At 44.7% G+C, this 27,920-nt stretch overlaps 2 protein-coding genes across 4 annotated transcripts in view; one reads left to right on the top strand and one right to left on the bottom strand.

Moving 5' to 3' along the window:
- Positions 1-466: 466 nt before the first annotated feature.
- Positions 467-24,359, bottom strand: LOC141166193 (hydroxymethylglutaryl-CoA lyase, mitochondrial-like). The gene is made up of 9 exons (XM_073652650.1): positions 24,186-24,359; positions 21,901-21,984; positions 21,603-21,710; positions 19,048-19,143; positions 18,334-18,482; positions 15,876-15,939; positions 11,687-11,875; positions 4,159-4,284; positions 467-2,602 (listed from the first exon to the last, which is right to left on the bottom strand). The coding sequence occupies exons 1-9, from the start codon at positions 24,261-24,263 to the stop codon at positions 2,501-2,503; spliced, it is 996 nt and encodes a 331-aa protein (XP_073508751.1). The 5' UTR covers positions 24,264-24,359; the 3' UTR covers positions 467-2,500.
- A 116-nt stretch (positions 24,360-24,475) lies between these two features.
- The window catches only part of LOC141166192 (uncharacterized), a 40,498-nt gene continuing 37,053 nt past the window's right edge, over positions 24,476-27,920 (top strand). The window contains exon 1 of one of the 3 annotated variants that reach the window (XM_073652649.1): positions 24,476-24,674. In XM_073652649.1, coding sequence (XP_073508750.1) covers positions 24,494-24,674 — 181 coding nt within the window. In that variant the 5' untranslated portion in view covers positions 24,476-24,493. The remainder of the gene's footprint in view (positions 24,675-27,920) is intronic. The other 2 variants (XM_073652647.1, XM_073652646.1) reach the window with 2 other exon arrangements.

The raw sequence follows: 27,920 nt of genomic DNA, 5'->3' as shown, positions 1-27,920 counted from the left end.
TCACTCGGTTTATAATGACTCTATATTGAAGAACTGAAATAAATTAACTTTTTGATGATATTCTAATTTAGTGAGATGCACCTGTATATCAGAATGGATGGCACTAGTGAATTAGCTCCCACAAAAAAATGGGTATATCAATACCAACTGCCATTCAATCGATTACTCATGTTCCTGTTCTCTGCAAATCCACCTCAACCCATGGCATATAATAACCTATTAACCATATAAAAGTAAATACTTTACATCTCATCACCTCCCTTACATGTAACAATACTAATTTTCCCTCATTAAAATATATTTGCAATGACATTGGATTTCTACAGTACACAGGCAATTTCTCATTGAGATATGCAAAGGAATAGCGAGACATTTTTCACGTAACATTGTATGGCTTCTACGCAGCGTGTGGATTTGTTCTGCTTTAACGTTTGACACTTTTTAAATATATATTTTATTTTCATAAGTCAACATAAAAGATAATAGCAGATACTAACACGTGGGTTAAATTTTGGACAAGTCCGAAGTACGATTGTGTCAATGTATTAAAACCAAAGATATACCGTTGTCAATTTCACACAATCTTAATAATGTATATCATATCATGACTACAAAATTATTCCATCTCCTACATTTCACCATTATAATTCTACCATCCAATATCCAAATGTTCCCTTCCGTCAAAAAGGAGAAGGTAACTATTTGATTTCTTTCTTCCCTAGTATTTTAGAATAAACTGTTCAGATCTTGTCAGGATATTTTCCTACTTGGATTTCTTTCTTCCTTTCTGTGTATAGTCTACTAATATTTTTCATTTGTGCCATTAGCCCTATAATGATAGGGATGGCATCTAGTAAGCCAATGGTTTAGTAATAACCTTTTGGCCACTGTAAGGATATGTTCAGACAGATTTTGTAGCAGAAACTCCTGAAACTCTCTTCAAAAACATAAAACTTCTTAAAAACTTGGTTTCTGCTCCAAAAACTAAGCAAAAAGACTCAGTGTGCACATTCCTTTAGTGTATGCAAAAGTAGGGGAGCATTCTTGAAACGTCAAGATCTATCATTTCCCTCTCACCAATAGTGGATCAACATCTATTTAAATTCCCTTATATCTTTGGCCATATTCCAGTAAGACAAGTTTGAGTACATAGCCAAGGACCATGATAAAGATCTGTAGAATTAATTTTATATTTTGGGCAAGCAGTTACTCTATAAGGTATAAATTTAGTTTTGAACAAGTTAGAACAATTTATGCTTTTATGCATGATCCTGAATTTGGTTCTCTCCATAGTTCCTTAACAGCTTTATGCAGTCAAGACCATCCAACTCTTATTTTCCCTGAAATTTACCAATCTTGTTGCGTGCCCCATTTCTTGAAAAAAATGACTATTGTTTTCTTTCATTACATTACGTTGGTTTTTCATTTCTGCAGGTACAACTAATTCTAATTACATTCTTCATCACAAAAGTCTTTGCTCTGTACAGAGCAACTGATGTATATTGTAAGTTCTTATTTGTACCTTCTAATTCAATCAAATGATTAATTACAAAACTAAAGAAAAAAAGGACTGTTTTAGACTGATCAACAATGAGCCCTGATCTCAATCCAATGGGAAATCTTTGGAGATAACTGAACTCTGCTATTGGGAAGAAGAACCATGGAAACATTCACCCCCTGGCACTGAGTGACACCCAGGGCGTTGTTACATCCGCCGCTCACTGTATACGGAGTGGTGACTGAAGCCACACTTGCCGTACCCTTATGACTGAAAGCCCGAAGCTGCCGGGAGGAATTAAGTTCATTTCCTCCCAGAAGCGGGGATCTCGGTGCGCTGGCAGCTTCAATAACCCCATATCTGAGGGTTAATAGCATTTTTTTTTACATGACAGGTTCCCTTTAACACAGCAGCATTGCTTTGGAGTAAGACTATAGTAGCATCATATCGGCAAGAAGTGTCAGTGTTTCCCACAGTAAGCAATCTGACCACAGCTGGTTTCCTGGCAAGAACATAAATGAGAGTATTGTTACCTTAACCTTACTTGGTTAATAAAACCTAAGGTAACACCATATATTACACTGTGGGAAATAGGGACACTGCACAAAATAGAAATATGCACCATACATATTATTTCGCATTGAATAGTTATAAATATTTTAAATCTAATAGAACAAAAACTTTCCCTAGTCTCTGAAATATTGTGGCACTGGACATTTTTCTTCTTGCCCAGTTTCTCTTCCTTTTTTTTAGCAGAGTACTTTGTGTGTGGTCAAAGGCAAAAACTTTTTTGGAGAGGATTGTCTTCATTGCAAGTATAATTACTGTCAATGACACATTATCTCACTGGGATCAGAAAACAAGTGAAATACCACAACAAGGAGCAGATCCTGTAATCAGATGTGGCATGGAACATTTGATCCATAATAAACAGATTTTGAAGTGTCTAGAAAGGTCCTGACATTGAGAGTGGACAATTGTGCACCCTTCATGAGTTCATCTTCACAGTTTGCACAGTGCTTGTGCCACTTTAGAATTGCTTTTTCTTCCGAGAGCTTTGCAGATAAAGGCCCCAGCGTCTGTAAGTTTCTTTAAATCAACACCCTAGGAAAAAAAGAATTCATGCAATTCAATTAAAGACAATGTCTTCATTTTAACAATAAGGGGGTTGGCCAATGCTAAACTGTTATTCTCTAACTAACAATCATAAGTTACTCCCATTTCTTACCCTTTGGCTGAATTTTCACCCCTTCTCGCAGCTGACAATATCCGTATTTTCTGTTTTACCTTCTCTTTCCAAGAGCCATAACTTTTATTATTTTTTTGTGTCCAAACAGTATGGGAGCTTGTTTTTTTGTGGGACGAGTTGTACTTTTGAGTGGCACCATTCATTTTACCACACACTGTACTGGAAAATAAGGAAAAATTTCCAAGTGTGGTGAAATTGCGAAAGAAACGCAAGTCTGACAATGTTTTTTGTGAATTGTTTTCAAGGCGTACATTTTGTGGTGAAAAATGACCTGACAATGGGACTCTCCTTATCAGTAGGATTACAGTGATAACAAACTTCTCCAGTTTCTTTTAAATTATTTTAAATGGTGAAAAAAAAAAAAAAAAAAAAAAAAGTAGAAATTAGAATTTTTTTTTTTATTGCGTTGCCGTTTTCTGAGACCCGTAACACTTTCATTTTTTGGGTCGATGGGGTTGTGTTGGGGCTTAACTTTTGTGGGGCAAGACAACATTTTAGTGTGAGAACATTTTGGTATTGATATCACATTTTGATCGCTTCATACGGTATTTTTTTTTGCAGTTTTGCAGAGACCAAAAAAAAAAAACCGAAACATTCTGGTATTTTAAATTTCTTTTTACCAATAGGGTTAATTATTTTTTATATTTTGATAGATCAGACTTTTGAGCTATACCAAATGTGTATTTTTTTATTTTCAATGGGAAAAGAGGGGGATGATTTGAACTTATGTTTTTTTTTATTTTTGAAACATTTTTTTTCTTCTTAGTACTGTATTTATTATTTCCTTAATGGGACTTGAACCTGCGATCATCTTATCGCTTGTACTATACACAGAAATGCCACAATATTGCTGCATACAGTAAAAATCATGGTCTGCTTTGAAGCCTGGCCACAGACCCCTGGCTGTTATAGCAACCCATCGGTGCTCCGCAATTGCATCATGGGAGCGCCAATGGGTGCATAGAATGATGTGCCCTTATGCCAGTGTGCAGCTGTCAGAGATTGACAGCAGCATTTAATTGGCTAACAATCACTAGTGGCGCTCCACAGCCATTACCTGCCGGGTATGGGGCAAGATTACACTGTGAGCCCGCTCCATACACCCGCTACAGACTTGCACTGTACATGTATGGTGGATGTCGGTAAGCGTTAAGGCAGTGCAAAATTCTTGATAATAGTGCCGTTCAGTCCTGGATCATTCCTCATCTGCGTAGATGATAAAAGTGGCCGTATAGGTAAATCACAAGACCATTGCCATCTCACAGGCTATAGATGTGACTGTGCTAATAAGTTTACAACAGGTGGTCATGGGGCACTGTAGAAATTTGTCTAGAAAGTGCCCAACTGCTTCAAGCTAATATCTTCTGAAATGTTGGAAACAAGACGATCCTAGAAAGAGGATTGCACATACCGTGTTAATGCCAAGCCCTTGGAGCATGTAAACAACATCTTCTGTGGCTACATTCCCAGAAGCTCCTTGTGCGTAAGGACACCCACCTAATCCTGCAATAGAGGAGTCCACCACCTGCACGCCCATCTGTCGTCAAGGAAGAGACACAATGTTATTGACAGTGTATCAAATGGGGAGATAAGAAACAGTAGCATATACGTGTGCATGTGTAAATTTACAGATATTAGATCATTATCCTCAATTATAGTGACAATCAATCATATTATACATATCGACACACTCCTAATGCACGTCCAGGCTAATTTGTATGTGACTTCAAAGCTTGCTTAGTATAAGACAGGTATCGTCGTTTTACTATCAATACGACCATACCATTAATTTCATTATTAACCAATTCACTACCCAGCGATTTTCTGTTTTCGTTTCTTCCACCCCTTCTTCCAAGAGCTGTTCTGGCACATTAGGGGCTCTGCAAATGGAGCCCACAAACTATTCCAGGAAAATCTGAGCTCCAAAAGGCAAATGGCACTTCTATGATTTTTGGCCACATATGGGGTATTGCTGCGTTCACAAGAACTAGTGTAATAAATTGTAGGGTTCATAGTCAATTACTGCCCCTTGTGAAAATGAAAAATATGAGGCAAAAACAACATTTTTTGTGATAAAAATGTCTTTATTTTTATGAGCCAATGGTATAAAATTCTGTGAAACACTTCTGGTATCAACATGCGCACTTCCTTCAAATATGAAGTTACTGGCGTGTCTAGATTGTAAAATGGGATCACTTTTTTGGGGGTGGGGGGTATCGTCTACTGTTCTGGCAATTCAGAATTAGTTTCTGACCATATATTGGATATTGGTGATACAAATTCCAGGGTCCATTTTCCTATTACTCCTAAAGAAAATGCTAAATTTGGGGCAAAAGCAACTTTTTAGTGGGAAAAATGTAATGTTTCATTTTAAACCCAAGTGTTATAGAATTCTATCAATTACCTGTATGTTCAAGATGCTAACTACACCCTAAGATGAATTCCTTAAGATTGGACGCTTGTGGGGGGGATTTTTCTGTTTTGGCAGAAAGAGGCTCTTCAAATGCAACATAATATCTACAATCCATTTCACCAAAAACTACGTGCCAAAAGTTAAATAGCGCTTATTCGCTTCAGAGTACTGACTCAACAGTAGTTTCCCTTCACATATGGGGTTATCTGTAGTTAGAAAAAAAATGGACCACCCAATTCGTTGTGCAATTTCTCTGTTAACGTGAAAATAAATAGGGCTACGTCTGAACGCTCCAAATAGGCTGCGTCATTAAGGGTCAAAATAGGAGGCTAAAGGGTTTTCAGCAGTCAAATAACCCTGACTAATTGCTGTAATCCCCAGTGTAAAGTAAAAAAAGATCCTAGTTACTTACCGGTAACGGGATTTTACAGAGCCCATGACAGCACCACCTGAGAGAGGGTATCCGCCCACCAAGGACAGGAACCTACTGAATAAAAAGGCGGTACCTCTCCTCCGCATCAGTTTTGTTTCAGAGCATGAGAGGGCCTCCGAAGACAGGTTAATACATAACCACCACCTCAACATATGTACTAAACACCTTAAAAAAAGTGCACACCACAGTGATAAAGGGGAGGGAATTAATAGGGTGCTGTCATGGGCTCTGTAAAATCCCGTTACCGGTAAGTAACTAGGATCTTTTCCCCTTCTCCCATGACAGCACCACCTGAGAGATTTATAGAGATCAAATACCAGAGGGAGGGATCACCGCTTGCAACACCCTTCTACCAAAGGACAGATCAGTAGAAGAGGAAAGGTCAAGACGGTAATGTTTGTAAAATGTAGCAGGGGATGACCAAGTTGCCGCCTTACATATAATGTCGATGGGCACATCCGCCTTCTCAGCCCAGGAAGCAGCTACCGCTCTGGTGGAATGGGCCTTCAGGTTCTCAGGAACCGGCAGATTGCTTAGAAGAGTAGGCTAAGGTAATAGTATCCCTGACCCATCTAGCTATGGTCCCCCTTGTAACCTTAAGTCCTTTCCTAGCCCCCTGAAAGGATATAAATGAAGCGTCACTCTTTCTCCAGGCTTTTGTCACTTCCAAATACTGGACTAACACCCTCTTAACATCTAAGGTGTGAAGCTTATGTTCCTCAGAATCCCTAGGATTAGGATAGAAGGAAGGGAGAGTGATTACTTGCGTCCTATGGAACTTGGAGGCTACCTTTGGAAGATAGGCCGGGTCTGGTCTTAAGATTACTCTATCCATACATACTTGAGTGAATGGATGGTTAACGGATAGTGCGTGTAAGTCACTGACTCTACGAGCTGATGTCAGGACCACCAATAGCGCAGTCTTTAAAGTTAAGATTTTTTCTGAAACCTTCTCTAAGGGCTCGAAGGGAGGTTTGGTTAATGCTTCCAGAACTAAATTAAGGTCCCAAGGAGGCATTCTTGGAACAGGAATAGGTCTGGATCTATGACAGGCTTTAATAAATCTAATGATCCATCTATTTGCTGCCAAGTCATAATTATACAGTGCCCCCCTTTGCGTCAATAGCGACCTCTCAAAATCCAAGCCGTCAAATGCAGGCCCGCTCTTTGGGGATGACAGACTGGGCCCTGCCTGAGGAGATCCGGGATGTCCGGAAGAACCCATGGATCTGCTTGGGACATTCTCTTCATCCAAGTGAACCATGGTCTCTTGGGCCAGAACGGGGCGATCAATATAACCCTCGCCCGTTCCTCTCGGATCTTCCTCAGGATAATAGGGATCAGTACTAAAGGGGGAAAGGCATAAGCTAGAGTGAAATCCCACTGAATCTGCAGCGCGTCCACCGCAAACGCCCCCTCTTTTGGATTCAGGGAGCAAAAGGTTTCGGTCTTCCGATTGTGTCTGTTTGCAAACAGATCTATCTGGGGCTGTCCCCACCGATCCACAATCTGCTGAAAAACGGCTGGATTCAACTCCCACTCTCCTTGTTTCAAGATGTGACGACTCAAGAAATCGGCCTTTATGTTCTCTTCCCCTTTTATATGCAGTGCCGAGAGCGTAACCAGCCGACTCTCGGCAAACCTGAAGATCTGATCCGCTATTAACATCAGAGGGAGAGATCTGGTACCCCCCTGATGATTGATGTAGGCGACTGTTGATCTGTTGTCTGACATTATCCTGACGTGAGGACCCTGAAGAACAGAACTGAATTCTTTTAGCGCGTTTCTGGCTGCCAACAGCTCTTTCATGTTGGAAGAGAGACTTGTCTCGCTGTCCGACCAGAGGCCTTGTACAGAACGATCCCTTAGGTGAGCTCCCCAACCTTCCGCACTTGCGTCTGTTGTAATTGTATCCGACACCTGGAAGGTCCAAGGAACCCCCAAAGATAGGTTGACCGGAGATGTCCACCAGTCCAGGGAGTTGATCACAACATCTGGAAGAGATATTTTCCCATTCAGGCGACCTTTGAGCCGCCTGTCCGCTGCCAGAATCTCCTGTTGAAGACATCTGGAATGGTGCTGGGCCCACTGAACCGCCGGGATGCAAGACGTCATTGTACCCAACAGAGACATTGCACTCCTCAGGGTCATGGTCGGATTGCTGACAACCTGAGATGTTAGGGATCTGATCTTCAGTTTCTTTTCCTCTGGCAGAAGACAGGTTTGGTTTTCTGAGTCCAGAATGAGACCCAGGAAAGACTGAACCCTCTTTGGTTCCAGCCTTGACTTCTCCAGATTTAACAGCCAACCTAGGCGTCTTAGACTGGCCATGACGTCCGCCAGGGCTAGAGCACAGAGTTGACTTGATCTGCCCACTACTAAGAAGTCGTCCAGATAAGGGATGACCAAAATGTCTCTTTCCCTCAAGTGCGCTGTGACCTCCAGAATGATTTTTGTGAAGACTCTCGGCGCCATGGAAATGCCAAAGGGAAGAGCTGCGAACTGAAAATGCCTTACGTGCCTGCCGAATTGTACAGCTACTCTTAGAAACTGTTGATGATCTGGCAAAATCGGGACGTGGTAGTAGGCGTCCTTCAGATCGAGGACGCACATAAAACAGTCCGGAAATAACATCTTTATGGCTGATTTTATTGTTTCCATCTTGAAAGGCCTGTAGATTAAATGGTCGTTCAGTCTCTTTAAGTTCGCAATGGTCCTGAAGGAGCCGTCCGGCTTCTTTATTAGGAAGAGAGTCGAATAGAATCCTCTTCCTTGCTCGGGTGCAGGTGTTTCCACCAGAACTCCTTTCATGAGCAGAGAGAGAACTTCCTGCTGTAAGGCTATCTGTTCCGCTAAACCTCTGGGGCTGATATTTTGACAGTGTTCTTGGGCCTGCTTTTGAACTCTAATGTGAGCCCCCTCCTGATTATCCCTAAGATCCAAGAATTGGATGAAATTTCCTTCCAGGCAGGCAGGAAGTGGGACAATCTTCCTCCCACCCGGGGGGAACTGTCACTTAGGGGCTTTCTTATTCTCGGAGGAGGGACCCCCAAACATGAAGCCTCTGCTATACGGCTTTCGGTCTTTCCAGCTACCTTGGTCTCTGGGAGCTTTACTGCGGCTGTATTTTCTCTTCCGAAAGAAACTGTTAAATCGGGAACCAGACACCGTGGGAAATCCATGTTTTTTGCCTGCGGCTTTATCTAGGATGTCATCTAGACCTTTGCCGAACAAGAAGTCCCCCTCACAAGGGATTGAGCACAGTTTAGACTTTGACTGCACATCTTCTGGCCAGCTCTTGAGCCATAGCGCCCTACGGGCTGCATTAGAGAGGTTTGCAGACCGGGCAGCCAGCCTAACTGAATCTGCCGATGCATCTGCCAGGAATGCAGCCGCTCCCTGCACAAGAGGAAGGTCTGATAGAATTTTCTCCCTGGACACATTCCCCCTGATCTGGTCTTCCAATTGTTGAAGCCAGATCATCATAGATCTAGCAGTGCAGGTCGCTGCTACTGCCGGTTTAAGGGCCCCTGCTGACGACTCCCAGGTTTGCTTAAGGAAGGACTCCGCTTTTTTATCCAGCGGGTCTTTTAAGGCTCCTAAATCCTCAAAGGGCAGAGTGGATTTTTTTTTTTTTTGAAGATTTTGAAATGGCCACGTCAATCTTAGGGGTTTTGTCCCATTTAGCCGCATCCTCATCCTCAAAGGGGTACCTCCGCTTGGAGGATGACGGCAGCTGACCCTTCCTCTCCGGTTTCTTCCATTCCCTTTCTATCAGAGATTTAATCCTGTCATTGACCGGGAATGAGCGTCTCCTCCTTTGGTCTAAGCCCCTGAACATAACATCCTGGACTGTTCTGGGCACTTTGGTATCGGTAATACCCATAGTCCCTCTGACGGCTTTAACTAGTCTCTCAGTATTCTCAACCGAAAAACAAGGTCTGCCCCCCCCATCATCATCCGAAGACTCCGATGACGATGAGGAGTGATTAGAGGAGGAAGGCAGTTCTCTCGTAAAACGGGACTCCACTGATTCCTCTGATTCTGAAGAAACTAGTTTTTGCTTCTTCTTTTTGAGTGAGGTTAAGCCTCTTAAGGACTCTCTGACCTCTGTCTGGATTAGATCCTTTAATTCTAAAGAAAACCTGGGGGACTCCTCTGCAATGGTTTTCTGAATACAGTCCGAGCATAGGTTTTTGGCATAGGAGGTGGGAAGACCGATTTTGCATAAAGCACACTCCCTGTTTTTACTTTTAGCACTACACTTCTTCGCCTCCTGCCCCAAGAAATAAAAGGAGAAGAAGGAGGAAAAGAGAGAGAGAGAAGAGCACATTATTCAAGGTGAGACTTTCACGAAGATCACTCACCACACTGCCGTTCAGACTAGGGTACCGGAGGCGGTGGTTGCCGTTCACATGAGGGCTCCCATCTGGCGGAGGTGGACTGACGAAGTCTTTTCTGACCAGTCTTGTCGGAACTCGTACGCCCCTCACTGCTGTGACTTTGTCGATGGGAAGATTCCCGTTCCATTTGTTTGAGCTGCTTGCGCTGCTTTGATGGCTGTGGCTGCTGCTGTACTTCCTGTGGCGGTGACAGCTGCTGCCCAGGTGACTGCGGTTCCTCATCCATCATGGCGGGGATGCAGACACCGCCATCCTGATTGCTCCCCATCCTTAAAAGCAGTAGGGCTCCACCTCCTTTAGGCTCCTCCCTTTCCGGCAGTGTGCTCATCTCTCTTTTTTTTTTTTTTTTTTTTAAATTTTAGCCAGCTGGCGCGCTACCCGCAGATCCACCTGCCTCTGCGCGTGCGCAGCCCAGCGGCACCCGGCGCGCTTGCAGCGGGATGACAGCTTCCCACCCGCGCATGCGCAGACCCGGTTTCCGGCGCACTCCGTGATAGGGCGCGTCAGCACCCCGCGCGTGCGCAGCCCGGACTTCCGGCGCGCTCCGCCACAGGGTGCGACGCGACCCCCACGTGCGCAGTCCAGAAGACCTGCCGGCCGGCGCGCTCAGTTCATCTTTGCGAGGCGCAGACCCGGCCGCAGGCCCCGGCGCACGCGGGGAGGAATCCAGAAACAGCACCTCCTCCCCACACGCAGACCCGGGCAGCAGCCAGACGGGCTGGGAACAGGGACCATCTGCTGCTTCCACGGCCTCCAGGCCGCACCGTCCATAATCCAGGTACGTGAGGTACCACCTGGTGAGGCTCCCATCAGGGACAGGAACCAAAACTGATGCGGAGGAGAGGTACCGCCTTTTTATTCAGTAGGTTCCTGTCCTTGGTGGGCGGATACCCTCTGTCAGGTGGTGCTGTCATGGGAGAAGGGGAAAAAAAAAAGACAGCTACTCACAGCCTGGTCTCCGGCACTTGCGTGACACTGCTATGGCATGTGAGGGCTGCAGCAGCTGCTAATGGGCTGTAGTCCTCACATTTCCATTAGATGTCCAAGTTTTGTCTGACTGAAGCATGAGAGAAGCAACCCATTAGCAGCCGCCGATTGGATGCAGCGCTTACATGGCACACCAACGTCATCTGAGTGCTGGAAGACGACGTCCAATATTGCTGCAATGGCACCGATGCAGGAGCTGAGCATCTTCCAGGATGTGGAAAATCACTTTAAAGGGAGTAGATATGCCAGAAAAAAATGGTTTAAAGTCTGCTAGTGCCAACCCCATAGATCTTATAGCACCCCTTGTTCCTGGTAGAGAGTTGTCTGTACATACAACATTACACTGTAATAAACTGGAAACAGCCAAGCGCGCTAATTCGGCTATTTCTGTATAACCCATGAGAGATCAGAAAAAAGCCAGATGTGCTGCTTCATCTGTTTCTTTAGCTCCGTGTTGTGCTGCAAGCAGATAATCGCCCATAAAACATTTAGGGCATATAAAAATCCCTGTACGAAAACCCAAACAGACCTAAGGAAACCACAAATATATAATCTATTTTATACACACATTTACATACACACACTGTGTATCTGTTTAAATGGAGGATGGACTAAGACAGGAGGCTGGATAATTATCCTCAAGCCCCAATGGTAGAAATGGCAGCACACTTACACATGGAAATAAGCAAAATGCACACATTACCTGCAGAGCCACAAGTATGTTGGCCAGAGCCTGCCCATATGTATCATGACAGTGAACTGCTAGAGCCTTGGCAGGAATGACATCCAGAACTGCTGCCAACATTTCTCGCATGCTGCCAGGTGTCCCCACTCCAATAGTGTCCCCTAAGGAGATCTCGTAGCAACCCATGGAAAACATCTTGAACGCCACCTGACAACAGACAAGTACAATCTAATTCTTGTATGGTATGCAAGTGTTTACTTTGTTTTTGTCTAATTGCTAGTTAACATTAATGTAGGATGTTAATTGATTAAAATAGTACTTCTACTTGCATCTATTTTAGACAATTAAAAAAGTCTCAGTAATCTTTTGTTTCCCTTAATCATCCTAATTATGTATGTGATGCAGTGCGAGTGTATTAAAATACTTATCGATTGACGCCTTCCCTGGTTTCCAACGCCGCTCCAGTCCTCTTCTGGGTCACATGACCTAGAAATAGACTAATCAGCTCACACTGGGCCACAAGTCACTTTCATAATGTAAGCCTATGGAGCCGCTCTCTGAAAGCAGCACCACCCACACAGCAGTGCGGGTGTTAGCTGGAAGAAAGCGCTCGTGACTCAGAAGAGGACCAGAGCGGCGCTGGAACTGGGGAAGACGGCAATCAGTAAATATTTTAATACATTAGCACTACATCACATACAAATTAGGAGGGTTTAAGGAACATAAAATTTACTGAGACGTAAGTAAATGGAATTAAATATTATATAAGGGAAGGATGAAATTACTTAGAGGGCAGGGATACTGAAGGGTGCAGTCAGAATACAATAGGCAAAGGGATAGACATCCTTTTTTCTTTGCCTAATCAGGGCAGCTCTGCAATATAGTGTTATTAGCTCCCAATGGAGGTATTTAGTGTCATATAATTGTAGTGTAACAGATGAAGTTCTCAAATATGTTTGGAAGTCATTAAGCTGAAGCTCCACCCAAGGACAAATATAAAGGTACTGTCACACTTAGCGACTCTACAGCGATCCCGACAACGATACGACCTGTCAGGGATCGTTCCTGCGTCGCTGTGTGGTCGCTGGTGACATGTCAAACAGTCAGATCTTCCCAACGACGCAGCAACGATACGGCGACCCGTAGCGACCGGTATAACGATGCAACGCAAATGCACGCCTATGTGTCTCAGTTCTGAGTCGCCAACGAGGTCGTTGGTAAGGTGTCAAACACACCGATGCATGCTTCCTAGCGGGACCTCAACGATCAAAAAATGGTCCAGGCCATTTTGACACGACCAGCGATCTCACAGCAGGGGCCTGGTCACTGCTACGTGTCAAAGGTAGCGAGATCCCTGCTGAGGTCGCTGTTGCATCACAAAACTGGTGACTCAGCAGCGATCTCGCTAGCGATCTCGCTTAGTGTGACGGGGGCTTAAGACTCGCTGTCAGCTGGAGGCACTTCTCGTATAAGAAATACATCAGAAAGGGAAAACGCAGCGCACTACAGTCATGATTTCAGTAAACCTCCCGGCTACTAATTCTAGGACTCAGATCCATGTAGTTGAATTGCTCAGGACTAGCAATGTGATTAATATGAAGGTGATTTTGTGTGTGATTTTAAAGGTTTGGAAATGTTTTTTGAAAATGAAGGGAAGACTAATATAGGACTAAGGCTATGTGCCCACAATGCAGAAATGCTCAGGATTTTTTCCTGAGCGTTTCTGCATCTCCCTGGCAGAAAAAAACGCATGCAGATTGTACATGCGTTTTCCTGCCAGGGACATGCGGAAGTGAAGCGTTCTTCACTTGCATTTCTGCATGCGGGTTGACAAACGCTTTCCAAGCAATTTTAGCATCACTTGGAAAGCAGAAAATTTTACTAAGTATATATATCAACCACTAAAATGAGTATAACTTTAGCCAAAGTCTATACCCATACAGATTCAATGCATACCCAGAAGATATTGCAGTAAGGTAGGTTAAAGATAATAGAGTTATACACCTACCTAAGAAACTAGGCAAATGGTGACCAGCTGTACGCAAATTGCACTTAGGAACACTGATAATTTAGAGTCCGACATAAGTATAATAAAAGGTGCTACTGTGCCGCACACCTATCCTTAAGATAACAAACATACAGGACAAACATCTAAATACACAAATCACCACAGAAAACACATAGTGCACTAAGACAGACTCTGACAGTTATCCTCCTAGGTGGTCACATTTGACCATGAGCGCCATAATGGCTCCCAACATGGAGCTTCTATTTATGCCAGTCGCCCTTAGAGTTCACGGCTGCGTCATTTCCGGTCGCATCTGACCTACTTCTGGCATCTGGAGCGCAAGCTTCAGCCGTGGAGCGCATCCTCAGCCGCCTGGTCATCATTTCCGGTGACGTAGTGCTGCCGCAGGTCACCAGAACGCATAATATAGCAGTGGAACACACTTGTGCATTGAGAGTCAGCGCTATGTTCTAGGCGGTCATGCGCTACTTGGGGACTGCAAAGAAGCAGCGCCATGTTAGAGGCAGTCACCACAGGTGACAGGTAGGTGTATAACTCTATTATCTTTAGCCAAAGTCTTTACCCATACAGATTCAATGCATACCCAGAAGATATTGCAGTAAGGTAGGTTAAAGTTATACTCATTTTAGTGGTTGATATATAATTTTCTGCTGTAGAATTTTATATCAGTACATGCACTTGTCTCTGGATTTGGGGTCATGAGGACCTTGCAAGTTTAATTTGTGATTTGAATAGATACTCACTTTGATCTATTTTATTGCATATCAAATAAAAGTTACATTTTAATATTACCACATCTTACTTCTACATGGTTATGTATAACCCCTAAAACATAGTTAACCGTGGACTTTTAGAAGGTTTTTTTTAGCAGGTCCTCTACAAAAAGCACCTGTTACAATGTTTTAAAATGTTTAAAGACTCTTCCTATTCAGGTCTATTGTAAGGCTATGTTCCCACATGTTGTGTTTTTTTTTACTTCAGAAATCTGCAGCAAAGCTGATCTCTGGCAGGAAATTAGCGGCATCAAAAACGCAGGTTTTGCTGCGTTTTTTTATGCGTTTTTTTCACTGTCCTTCTGTCTCTATTTATGCTGTACATAAACTTCTGTGAAAAAAAGAACCCCATTCTATTTTGCCATCAAAATCGCTGAAAAAAAATTTACCTGCATTTTTGGCACGTTTTTTCAGTGATTTTTTTACCACCCATTACTTCATATGGGTGAAAAAAACGCTGAAAAAACGCTGAAAGAAGTGTCATGCTCTATTTTCCAAAAACCCAACCAAGACACAAAATACGCAGCAAAAAAAAACAAAAAAAACCCAAGATGCGTGAACAGAGAATTCTGGTTTCTCATAGACTTTGCTGGTACTGCGAAATGCAGCTGAAAATTTGCATAAAATCTGCAGCAAAATATGCTGAAAAAGCCAACATGTGTGAACATAGCCTATAACCACTTTGTTTTCCTATGTTCGGTTTTTTGAGCAAATAATTTTTTTCAGTATCAGGCTTTTTGAATGCCCCAGAAAAAACTTTGTATGCATCTACACTTAGTTGTTTTTTTAAAACCAAATCTGAATCTCAGCCTGGCCTAGAGTAAAAGGCTACACATGTATTCCCGTCTTAATAATGGGGTCTATATACACGCTATATACAAATAATGCATGAACACAACGTTAGAGTTAACAGGCTGAGTTGAATACTTTGGGATGGGAATTTACAATGCATTTTGTGAAAGGGGTGCAAAGAACAGGGGTTGGCCTGTAGACCTGGCAGCCCCATTCTTGGTGTGACCACAGCCAATAGAGCTCTACAATTGCACTTTTATGGCGTCCAGTGGATGAGGGACAGACGTTTTTCGGTTCTACAGGCAGTTACCATTCCACTTGTCAATGTGTCATGTCTTCCATAGTCTCACATTGGACAATCAGTGCCTGTAGGAACACATTTGTGGACAGGAGAATGATAACACCTAGCTGTTAATATATTCTTACTTTTCCACGAAGCACAACAGATGTTCGGCAGAACACACAAGCGTTTTAACAAAAGGTGCTCAAGCATTTTAAGCCATGGAAAATGCAGATATTCGGTATACGGTCATTTTTCACCACATGTCGGTCTAAAATACGCCAAATAATATATAGAAAATATTTTTCTACAACTCTTTGTAATGCGACTTACCTCAGCCACTTTACTGGGAGACACTTTCCCCTCATATGGGCAACCAAGAACACAAGAGACATACCTGACAACAGAAGTAAAGGTGACTTAGTGCAGAATAACAGAAATCATTTCATCAGCTCCAAGTAATGCAGAGAAAATACTTAATCAAATGATTTGGGTCTGAAAATGATGCTGGGCTCAGGAACTACTGGTGCCATGTTTATCACCCATCGTTCTACAACCTTTTTCTACAGCTTTCCTGGCGAGATGCACAACAATGCTGAGAAGATGCGACAAATTCATTAAGATGTCACTCCTAATGAATCAACCCCATAGTTTTTTTTTGTTGCACGAACTACACCAGAATTCTGGCACAATTAGTTTGATAGATTGCAGCTTCTCAGAAAGAGTTAAGCCATTCAGATTGTTCGGCCTCATTCACACTTGTAGATCTGGTCAGAATTTTGAAGACAAAATTATGGTTAAAACAAGGGTAATATAAAAGCAAGTTTTATATTTGTCTTTGCATCCACTCCTGAATTTAGCTTCAATACAATAATGAAAAATACTGATCAAGTCTACAATGTGTAAATGAGACCTTCCAGTTAAATACTAATATATACCGGCACTTAAAAGGAACCTATCAGGAGGAGTTTCTACTCTAAAGTAATTGCATTGGCGCTGTTACCCTAATTAATTTATAACCTTCTTGTAAAAAACTGCCCTGAAATTCCTGAAAAATCTGACTTTGAAATTTTATGCAAATTAGATGAAAGTGCTCTGGGCGTGTCAGTGCACTTCCAAGTCTCCGGCCCCCACAGCTTATTCCTCGCCTGGCACTTTTATCATGCATGATTCACATATTACCGTAATCCAGGCAAAGTTATCTACCTTCCCTTGTTGAGATCTCCTGGGGTGGTGCAGCTAGGTCTGATCTGTGTGCCAGCAACAGTCTATATAGGCAGAGACATTGCTTGCGAGATATCACCAAAAAGAAAGGCACACGACTTCCCCTTGGATGATATGTTAATCATAGACTAGAAGGAAGTGCCGAGCAGGGAAGCAGTGAGGGCCGCAGACCTGGAAGTGCACTGACACGCCAAGAGCACTTACAGCTAAATTGCATACAACTGCAAAGTCAGACTTTTCAGGTATAATAGGGCAGTTTTCTACAAGAAAGGTATCATTGTAATCATGGTAACTGCACCCATACAATCATAACATTAGTTTAGAGTAAAAATTCCCTTTAGGCTATGTGCCCACGATGCAGAAATGCTCCGGATTTTTACTGAGCGTTTCTGCATCTCCCTGGCAGAAAAAACGCCTGCGGATTGTACATGCAGATTGTACATGCATTTTCCTGCCAGGGACAAGCGGAAGTGAAGCGTTCTTCACATGCATTTCCGCATGCGGGTTGTCAAGCACTTTCCAAGCGATTTTAGCATCACTTGGAAAGTGCTTGTCAACTTGGTCACACTATACAAATCCATGCAACCGGCAGGGATTTATATAGGGTGACCGAAAGAATGGTAAAAAAATAAATATTATACTTACCTTCTGATGGCCCCCCGGTGTCTTTATCCGATGAGTCTTAGCTTGCTGGCAGCTCGCAGTGGACTAAAAGGACCTGCCATGACGTCATCTAGTCATGTGACGGGTCACATGACTAAATGACGTCATGGCAGGTCCTTTTTAGACCATTGCGAGCTGAAGGCAAGCCAGGACGCATCGCTAAGGACACTGGGGGCCATCAGAAGGCAAGTATAATGTATATTTTTATTTTATTCTTTTTTTTTTTACAGGTACTATGGTACCCGGGTCTGGAGGAGAGACTCCTCTTCTCCAAACCCGGGTACCATCCGCACATTGAAACGCATGGAATCCGCATGTACAGATCCAGTGATGCAGATTCCATGCGTTCCAATGCAAGTCACTGGCGCCGAAAAAGCCGCGATTCCGCAAAATAATTGGTAGTGCTGCAGATTTTTCCGCAATGATAATCCGCAGCGGAAATTTCCGCAGCATGTGCACAGCACATGCGGATTATCATTGGGGAACATGGCAGGCCTTCTACCAAGCGATTTTTAAGCATTTCAGCAGCGGAATTGCCACTGTGGAAACGCTTAAAAAACGCATAGTGGGCACACAGCCTAAGACACAATGACTTATGTCATGTGAGAAAATAAATAGTGATAGTTCCTAAAGAAGTATCCTGTACTGGACCATTACATTACAGTGAAGCATCTTTATAGATATGCCTGATGCTACTCCCAGATTAAGGAAGCCAGTCTGTGACGGGAGGCCGCACTGGGGCTGTCATGGTGGTGGCGAACTTACTGCTACAACCACTTTATTATCTCCATTCATAGATTACAGGGGCTGAAATGGTTCCCTTTATTGCAAATTCCTCCTTTTACAAGAGTAAGAGATCAAGAATACTGATCTTCACATAAAATTAATAATCCATGAGTCTTACCCTCGTACAGGTATTTTTGCTGCTTTAGCTGCCTCTGTCACTGCCTCAAACCTCTGTAAACTTTCTTCTATGGTGCAGTTAATATTCTTCTTACTAAAAAGCTCAGAAGCTGCACCAAATATGGCTACTTCTTTGGCACCACATTCAACCTGAAAGAGAAGCATGATGATAACCCACACATGCAGCCAAGTTAATGCCATTTATTAAGCCTGACACTAATACATATTGTTACCCCATGTGTGGACAGACCTTGCTACAACATTACGTGGTTCGGTTGGACAATAGTCACAAAGCACCAAAGTTTTTAAGTTCATTTTTTAAGGATTATTCCAAGAACTAAACAATTTTGCTTCTGGTTGAGATTTCCGTCCCACCACCCTGCATTCACAACTCACAGAAATGTTGTTTTCTCCAGAAGGCTATGGTTATATGTGTCACATGATAGCAATTCTTAGAAAAAAAATCTGTTCAAGTTGTCTGCGACTTGCTAATGCACAACTATTTTAGAGACACGATAGAAAAATCAAGCACATTTGGAAACATTTTGCAATTTTTTTTTTCCATCAGTGAAAAATCACTATTAAAACACTAATGGTAAAAACGAACACTATCAAAACACTGATGAACATTGGATTGAGAACATTGATTAACAACGGGGCACATTTTTACCTATGTCTGAGTGAGGCCTAATATAACAAGTCAAATGAAACTTACCGCCTTTTGAAAACCAGTGAGATTTGGAGTCAACACAGGATAGCTGACATTGGGGAACCTCTTTATTCCATTCATTATATTGATATGATCCGACATCTAAGTGAGAGAGAACGGTACTGTTTATTAAGCATATTTCACACTGTGAGCACAATTGTAGTGTAGCTCATACTCGTGCTTCATACTCCTACTACTGACTGTAAAGCTCAGGCAGTAGACACCTGTGTTTCATACTCCTACTACTGACTGTAAAGCTCCAGCAGCACAGACACTCGTGCTTCATACTCCTACTACTGACTAAAGCTCAGGCAGTAGACACCTGTGTTTCATACTCCTACTACTGACTGTAAAGCTCCAGCAGCACAGACACTCGTGCTTCATACTCCTACTACTGACTAAAGCTCTGGCAGTAGACACCTGTGTTTCATACTCCTACTACTGACTGTAAAGCTCCAGCAGCACAGACACCCGTGCTTCGTACTCCTACTACTGACTGTAAAGCTCTGGCAGTAGACACCCGTGCTTCATAATCCTACTACTGACTGTAAAGCTCCAGCAGCACAGACACCCGTGCTTCGTACTCCTACTACTGACTGTAAAGCTCTGGCAGTAGACACCCGTGCTTCATAATCCTACTACTGACTGTAAAGCTCCAGCAGCACAGACACCTGTGCTTCATACTCCTACTACTGACTGTAAAGCTCCAGCAGTAGACACCCGTGCTTCATACTCCTACTACTGACTGTAAAGCTCCAGCAGCAGACACCCGTGCTTAATACTCCTACTACTGACTGTAAAGCTCTGGCAGTAGACACCCGTGCTTCATAATCCTACTACTGACTGTAAAGCTCCAGCAGCACAGACACCCGTGCTTCATACTCCTACTACTGACTGTAAAGCTCCAGCAGCACAGACACCCGTGATTCATACTCCTACTACAGACTGTAAAGCTCCAGCAGCACAGACACCCGTGCTTCATACTCCTACTACTGACTGTAAAGCTCTGGCAGTAGACACCCGTGCTTCATACCCCCGTGCTTCATAGTCCTACTACTGACTGTAAAGCTCCAGCAGCACAGACACCCGTGCTTCATACCCTTAATACTGACTGTAAATCTCCAGCAGCACACAAAGTCCTGTGCGCTTTCTTCTAAATGTTCATAAACAGCAAGAATGATCCACTGCAAAGTCTTTTAAAATTACAATATAACCAACACAGTGAGGCTTCAAGGTAACTAGGAGACACACAACCCCTTTAAAAAAAAAAAAAAAAGCCTGTTTGGTTACCCTGTGATCGGCTGTTATTGCTGTTGGTGCATCTGACTATATTTCCCCAGCAGCGACTGCAAATCACTGGATCACTGACAGTCCATTTAATGCATGGATGAGAAGAGACTAGATTGGTGCAAAATGAGGCTTCTGGTCCAGTGCCACCATGTAGGTAGTGTTTGTAAAGATGAACTATAACCCTGCAAACCTCGCACCTCTTCTGATTAGCATACTAATCAGAAGATGGGCTGGAGGTCCCAGCTGGTAGAAGGTTCACAGGTCTCTGGTGTGCAGACACGGACTACAGATAAGGCTTCTGGACAAGGGTCCTGCAAATCTTTTTGCTGAACTCTAGAAGGAACCACTGTCATAGAGAAGTTCTCCATTTTATCTCTATGACAAAATCCCTTTAACAACTTACATACCACTGACTGACTTTATAACGTGGAGAAGTACGTGATTACTTCTTCAATAACACTGTTTATACAGTTTAGAAAAGAAACTTGCTCTTTCTTTTCTACCCCCAGGGATCTCTTGTTATTACATATGGAAGCTACATCTTGGATCTTTATTTCCTGGTCAGCAACCGCAAACAGGTAATGGTCTATGGATTGCACAGACGAGCAGTTACTCTTCAGTATGGCTTATATGGTGTCCATATGCCCTAACATAGCAGGGGGCTGAGGTTATCTTTGATAGAATCTGTTTAACCACTTGCACGCCACTGACTGACTATGTAAGTCAGAACTGTAAGCTTATTTCTTCAGTGCTGTTTTTATGTGGCAGCTGTATAGGGTGCCAGCGCCCAATGGTGCTGCTAAGCCTGAAAAATGCTGCTGTATCATACATTATTGGCCACTCCGCAGGTATGGAATTAACCTCTTAGATGTCCAAGTTAATAGCGACCCTGGCATATAGGTAACTAGACAGAGGGAAGAGTAAGGCACGGACCTGATGGGTGAAAGAATAATAGCTGAGAGCCTAATAAAGGCCCCCAGGTCTCGCTTGGCTCTATACTTAATAGGCTGTACCAAAGGCATTGATTAACAGATTGACTGTCAGTTTATACAGGTTATAGAAACGATCAGCGGATCGAAATGTAAAGTCTACCTGGTTAGGTAAAAGGATCCTTCGACACCAAATAATTTCATTGCATGTTACATAATTACTCACCTACCCTACAATGTATGATGTAGCTGCTGCAGCCATTACTCATCTGCTACTTTAGACATGCCTTTTCAAGAGTGGACTGGCCAATTAATGTGTTCTTGATTACCTTATCTACATACCTGCGGAACCCACTTTGGAGACACAAAGCTTGTAGCTTCTATTGCTTGTAGGCCAGACTCGGATAACATGTTAATCAACTGGATTTTAACTTCAGTTGGGACAATACCCTGCAAAAAAATAAAGAAATGTCGGCAGAATTTCAAAGAATATTAAAAGATTGTTACAAATACAGGACGCCTAATGTACGACATAACATACGACAACTGTATGAACGCGCAGATAAAAGAGGAAGGTGATAAGTATTACTCACTAATATATCATGAGTTAGAAATAATTACAGGCAGAGATGGCACACACCTTTTCATTCTGCAATCCATCTCTAGGTCCGACTTCCACAATCTTTACCTCTTTGGGGAAAGAATAGTTTGGTATTGAGCTGACCTGTCAAATATACGAGTTCCATTTAATACAGGAAGCAGTGTTATAAGATTATATCAATACAAGCATATACACAGATTTCTATGGGCAAAATATATGCTAAAAGCTTTCTTTTATTATGTCGCCGTGAAGGCATTCAATACAGCATGAAAAGTATGATCTATGTTTCTAGGAAAAAAGGAGACCCTTCTATAACTACTGGACAACACCTTTAAGTAAAAGAGGAAAAGCTGCAGGAATCCTGGTGGTAATGCCTGAAATCACCTCGCTTTTTCCCAGTGAAAAGTAAATGAAATGATTTATTCATCTCATCGCACTTCCAGTTTTCCCCCATTTTTCAGCACATTGTACGGTAAAGTGAATGGTGCCATTCAAAACTACAATTTGTCCATCAAAAAACAAGCTCTCATATGATGACGCGCATCACTTCACCCCCCCCAGCATGGGCTCGATGGGCATCACTCCTCCTCTGCAGTGTGGGCTGGACGCGCGACACTCTGCCCCCCCCAGCATGGGCTGGACGCGCATCACTCCTCCTCTGCAGTGTGGGCTGGACGCGCGACACTCTGCTCCCCCCCCCCCCCCCCAGCATTGGCTCGATGGGCATCACTCTGCCCCCCCCCCCATCCAGCATGGGCTCGACGGGCATCACTCTGCCCCCCCCCCCATCCAGCATGGGCTCGACGGGCATCACTCTGCCCCCCCCCAGCATGGGCTCGATGGGCATCACTCTGCCCCCCCCCCCCCCCCCCAGCATGGGCTGGACACGCATCACTCCTCCTCTGCAGTGTGGGCTGGACGCGCCACATTCTGCCCCCCCCCAGCATGGGCTGGACGCGCATTACTCCTCCTCTGCAGTGTGGGCTGGACGCGCGACACTCTGCTCCCCCCCCCCCCCCCCAGCATTGGCTCGATGGGCATCACTCTGCCCCCCCCCCCATCCAGCATGGGCTCGACAGGCATCACTCTGCCCCCCCCCCATCCAGCATGGGCTCGACAGGCATCACTCTGCCCCCCCCCCATCCAGCATGGGCTCGATGGGCATCACTCTGCCCCCCCACCCCAGCATGGGCTCGATGGGCATCACTCTGCCCCCCCCCCCAGCATGGGCTGGACACGCATCACTCCTCCTCTGCAGTGTGGGCTGGACGCGCCACATTCTGCCCCCCCCCAGCATGGGCTGGACGCGCATCACTCCTCCTCTGCAGTGTGGGCTGGACGCGCGACACTCTGCTCCCCCCCCCCCCAGCATGGGCTCGACGGGCATCACTCTGCCCCCCCCCCAGCATGGGCTCGATGGGCATCACTCTGCCCCCCCCCCAGCATGGGCTCGATGGGCATCACTCTGCCCCCCCCCCAGCATGGGCTCGATGGGCATCACTCTGCCCCCCCCCCCCAGCATGGGCTCGATGGGCATCACTCTGCCCCCCCCCCCAGCATGGGCTCGATGGGCATCACTCTGCCCCCCCCCCCCCAGCATGGGCTCGATGGGCATCACTCTGCCCCCCCCCCAGCATGGGCTCGATGGGCATCACTCTGCCCCCCCCCCCCCCAGCATGGGCTGAACGCGCATTACTCATCCTCCCCAGTGTGGGCTGGATGTGCGACACTGCTCTCCCTTCCTCGTGGGCTGGTCACGCATCACTTCCCCCTGCGGGCTAATTGTAAGTCACATTAACCACCGCGCTCCCGTGTGGGCTGGACGCGTCTCACTCTGCCCCCCTTCCCCTGTGTGGGCTGGACGTCACTCACACCTTGCAGGCTGGACATATAATCTATGACCCCCCCCCCAATCTTTATTCTGCAATAGACTGCACTTTTTCCATATTCCTTCCCAATCTGAAAGGATACTCAGATCGCATTTTATGTGATCTACATTCATTCCACTTTAATCTGCAGATATTTCATGTTTCCTCCATGGCTGCGATGCCCAGGAATCCTATTATACCAACAACTTCTAACGTTCATTCTTCCAGCAGGTGGCACTAGAGCTCCTGTCCTCTATGTAAGCTTCCAGAGGAGCACTGCACGGCCTGTAAGACTCCTCACACCCGCAAGCCAAGGAGAAACACTACCACTGAGCTCTAGATTCATTCTTTTTAGTACCTCCCCAAATAATAAGAACATGGTCACGGCTCCAGTGTAATACAGGGCGGACACTGCTGGATATGTAACGGGTATAAGGCGTGTACGTTGTGTCTGACCTGCCGCAGCATCACCACAGAGGCCCAGCCTGCCCCGAGCCCTCTGGGCACAGCCCTCCTCGCAGTCACCGCCAACATTGTCTGACCGCTTGTCCCGGTAGTCTCTAGAATGGAGTTGGTCCTGGAGGCTCTGACGTAAGAGTCACATGATATGAAGCGGTCACATGACTGATCCTGGAGGCTGGCACAGGAGCTAGATGTTGATTGGTAGAGAGCATGATTCCTCCCCGCGTCTCATCAGTCGCTGTTGTTGTCTTAGTAACTGGAGCTCCCTACTCTGCACTGCCCTCTGCTGGCACTTCTGATCCATGCATGTTTACCATTCCACAGTATTCCGTGTTGTGCTCAGGCTTCCTGGCTGCTTACAGCCCACGTGTCGTGCAGGACTGAACTACAGCTCCCGGCAGCCCTTGCTGCGAGAACCGGAAGAGGGAACTCCGGCAACTGGGGGTCACACAACGGCTGGGATAGAAGAGACTGAGGTTTGGAGTAGGTTTTACCGTGTTATAAGCGTTTGTATAGGCGACGAGTGGTGGCTAGCGGCAGCGCCGCCATAGTCTGCTGTGCCTAGAGGTGTATGGCGGGAGATGCGGCACTGCTGACATCACGTGGTATTGAACCATCCCGCATGCCGTGGACGGAATGTGCATAGACCTAAGGCTCCATTCACAGCTGTGTGACACCTCCCAGTCCTATGTTTTTCTCGTGGACAGCTCTCATATAGAGCTTCAATGATCAATACATCAGTTTTCGACCTCGTTCAGACATGATTTTTGCGTAGCAGTGCGATCTGTGGATTTTAAGCATAGCACTCATACCTGTGATAGTCTGTGGAGCAATTCACATGTCTGTGATTTTTCGCAGACTGAGAGGTCAACGGAAATTGGCAGAGACATGTCTGAATTTGATCTGAGGGTCATATCGAGACCCTCAGTGCAAGTCTATGGGTCTGTGAAAAAAAATCCGACATCCGAGTGCAGTCTGATTTTCACGGACTATCAGAATAGAGAAACTCTGATCAATTTTCTTTTTTCTCGTATTTGGAAAAATCAGTTGTGTGAATGAGCCCTTAAAACCGGGTCAGTACCTCCTAATCTTATTCGTTGTGTGGATCAGACTCGGCCATTAACTATAGGGATCCATGTAAATCAGAAGACAGACTTTGTACTTCATATTTAGATCTGAGTTTCATCCGTTTTTTTAAACTGATCCAAGCATCCCAGGAAACATTTATTTATCTCACTTATATAGCGCCATTAACGACACAGCGCTTTACAGACAATATCATTTTTGTCCACATTGGGACTCCTAATCTACATTTCCTATCAGTATGTCTTTGGAGTGTGGGAGGAAACTGGAGAACAAGGAGGAAACCCAGACAAACACAAGGAGAACATACAAACTCTTTGCAGATGTTGTCCTTGGTGGGATTTGAACCCGTGACCCCAGCGCTGCTAGGCTGTGTGACTGTATAGATCATGTAAGTATTAATATACTCCCTGATCGGTGGTGTCCTCTTCTTGCTCACATGACTGCAGTTCCGGCATGCCAGATCACACTGAGGTTTATGTGGGAGCCGGACATTGCTTTTAGGCCGGAGTCACATGAGTGTAGATTCCGAGAGAATCAGATCGATTATGCTAATGACACTCTGATCCAAGTCTGAGCTTAGAGTGATCTGATTCTCTCAGATGAAAGAACTGTACCACAGCTGTAGAGAAGGAGAACCACATTTCTCCATTCTGTGAGTCCGCGGAAATCGGACTGCAGTCAGATGTCATCTGGGTGCAGTTCAATGGTTTCCACTAACCCATAGACTTGAATGGGTGCGTGCCATCCAATTTGTGCTGCAAATTTTTCTTCTTTTTAGACTCAGAATGAGGCTCCATAGGTTTACATTGTAAATGCGATTTCAGGTCACTCATAAACCCCAGTGTGATCAAACGTTCTGTGAGTATATTAATACACTTGTATTACATTACACGCACAGTTACAAAGACTTAGGGCTAAATATAATTTAGATGGAAAGCAAGCAGGTAGGAAGATGTATATAAATGATTGGCTGCCATGATGCACCGAGCACCTGTACTTGGTTTGAACAGTCATTCTGTGCTGACAGTCTTTTTAAAGGAGTTGTCCACTACAGAACAACCCGTGTTGAATGAGCCCCAATCTGCTGAATAAAATCAGTAAAAAAGCATTCTTTCCTCCCAAACTGGTGCCACTTGGAGTGCTGCGTCTCCTGGCAATCTCGTGAGATTGCTTATTATGCCATGTGAGCGCTGCAGTCTATCAGTGGACGGATCAGCATGTAAGCACAGAGGTGGCTGGCAATTAAGTTGCTGGGAAGTGATTTCAGTGTCATAAGAGGTGACTGTAACCTCTCCCTCCCTGCACCGCCCCAATGACTATGCTAGCGGCTGCAGGGAGAATATAACTTCATTTTCTCCCTGAAGCCGCTGCTCCAGTAGCACAGCTAGACATGATTTAAATGCCATTTACCTGAAGATTACCCCAATATCTGCAGATAAATGGTGCTTTTTGAGGTGACAAGTTCCCTTTTAAAGGTGTTGGCCACTTACACTTGTTAGTGCGGCTTTCTTCACAAACTGACCATACAGTGGCGGCTGGTGGAGGAGCATGTGACCAGACCTGCCCATCAGCCTCCTCCAATAGAAAAACTTTCCCATGTAACGTCTTTTACAATTGGAGGAGGCTAATGGACTGATCTGGTCACTTGCTCCACCACCACCAGCCATTGTATGGACAGAGTGCAGCTTTCCTCACTTAACAAGAGAAGGTGGCCGACCCTTTTAAATGGTTAAAATTGCAATTTTTTTGTAAAAAAAAAAAAAAAAAAAAAAAAAAGCAACTTGGCAATTTGCTTGCTCAAGTATGGAGAGATTTTTAACTCTATAATTACTGCTCGTTGCCAAAGTCTTTCAGAGTTGGCCAGTTTCCTAAGAAAGGTGTGTGTTGCAAGCTGTTTGCTATAGAGCTTGTAAGCGCTGCTCTGAAGCTAGCCAGCTTGCCAGATGTCCCTCCGATGCTGCAGAGGCAATGTTGCCTCTGCTCGCAGCATCAAAGAGCGTAGTTGGGACTGGCGGCCTGAGCTGTCAATCTTCAGGTGTGAACTATTCCCTGGCAAATGAGAAGATGGGAGGCAGGTGAGCCGTCCACTGCTGAAAAAAAGGATCCTGACAGAACCCCTTTTAATTTTACTTTCTACAGAAAGTAAAAAAAAAATCTATGCTTACCACCTGTACTATCCTCCCTCTTTGGCTCTCAACCCTGTCCCCCCCCCCCCCAGTTACTTGACATAAAGTCACATGTCTGCTGCAGCCTTCCCTATTAAATCAGTGCGGAGGAACACTGACCATTGTGGACATGGTCTGAGAGCAGAAAAGCAGGTCCAGAAGTTAAGTATAGATTTACTCTGTCGCCTCATTGGGGGACACAGGACCGTGGGTGTTATGCTGCTGTCCACTAGGAGGCGACACTATGCATAATCTGAAAAAAGATGAACTGTGGCTCCTCCTCTGCAGTATACACCCCTGGACGGCATCAGCCTTCTCCAGTTTTTGCTTAGTGTCGCATAGGAGGCACACCTAAAATTTTTACTCCGATTTTTTTTACGACAGGATTGCTGATGAAGAAAAGTGGGTCTCCTGCGAGACTCCCGGCATGGCTCCTTCCTCTGCCCCCTATTATGGGGTGCACAGTTGAAGTCGAGAT

The sequence above is a fragment of the Phyllobates terribilis genome, unplaced genomic scaffold (assembly GCF_046119375.1).
Source record: "Phyllobates terribilis strain yellow unplaced genomic scaffold, ASM4611937v1 Scaffold_11__3_contigs__length_659146591, whole genome shotgun sequence".
NCBI classification, from domain to species: Eukaryota; Metazoa; Chordata; class Amphibia; order Anura; family Dendrobatidae; genus Phyllobates; species Phyllobates terribilis.
Note: the sequence above shows the minus strand (reverse complement) of the source record. Positions and strands in the feature narration are given on the sequence as shown.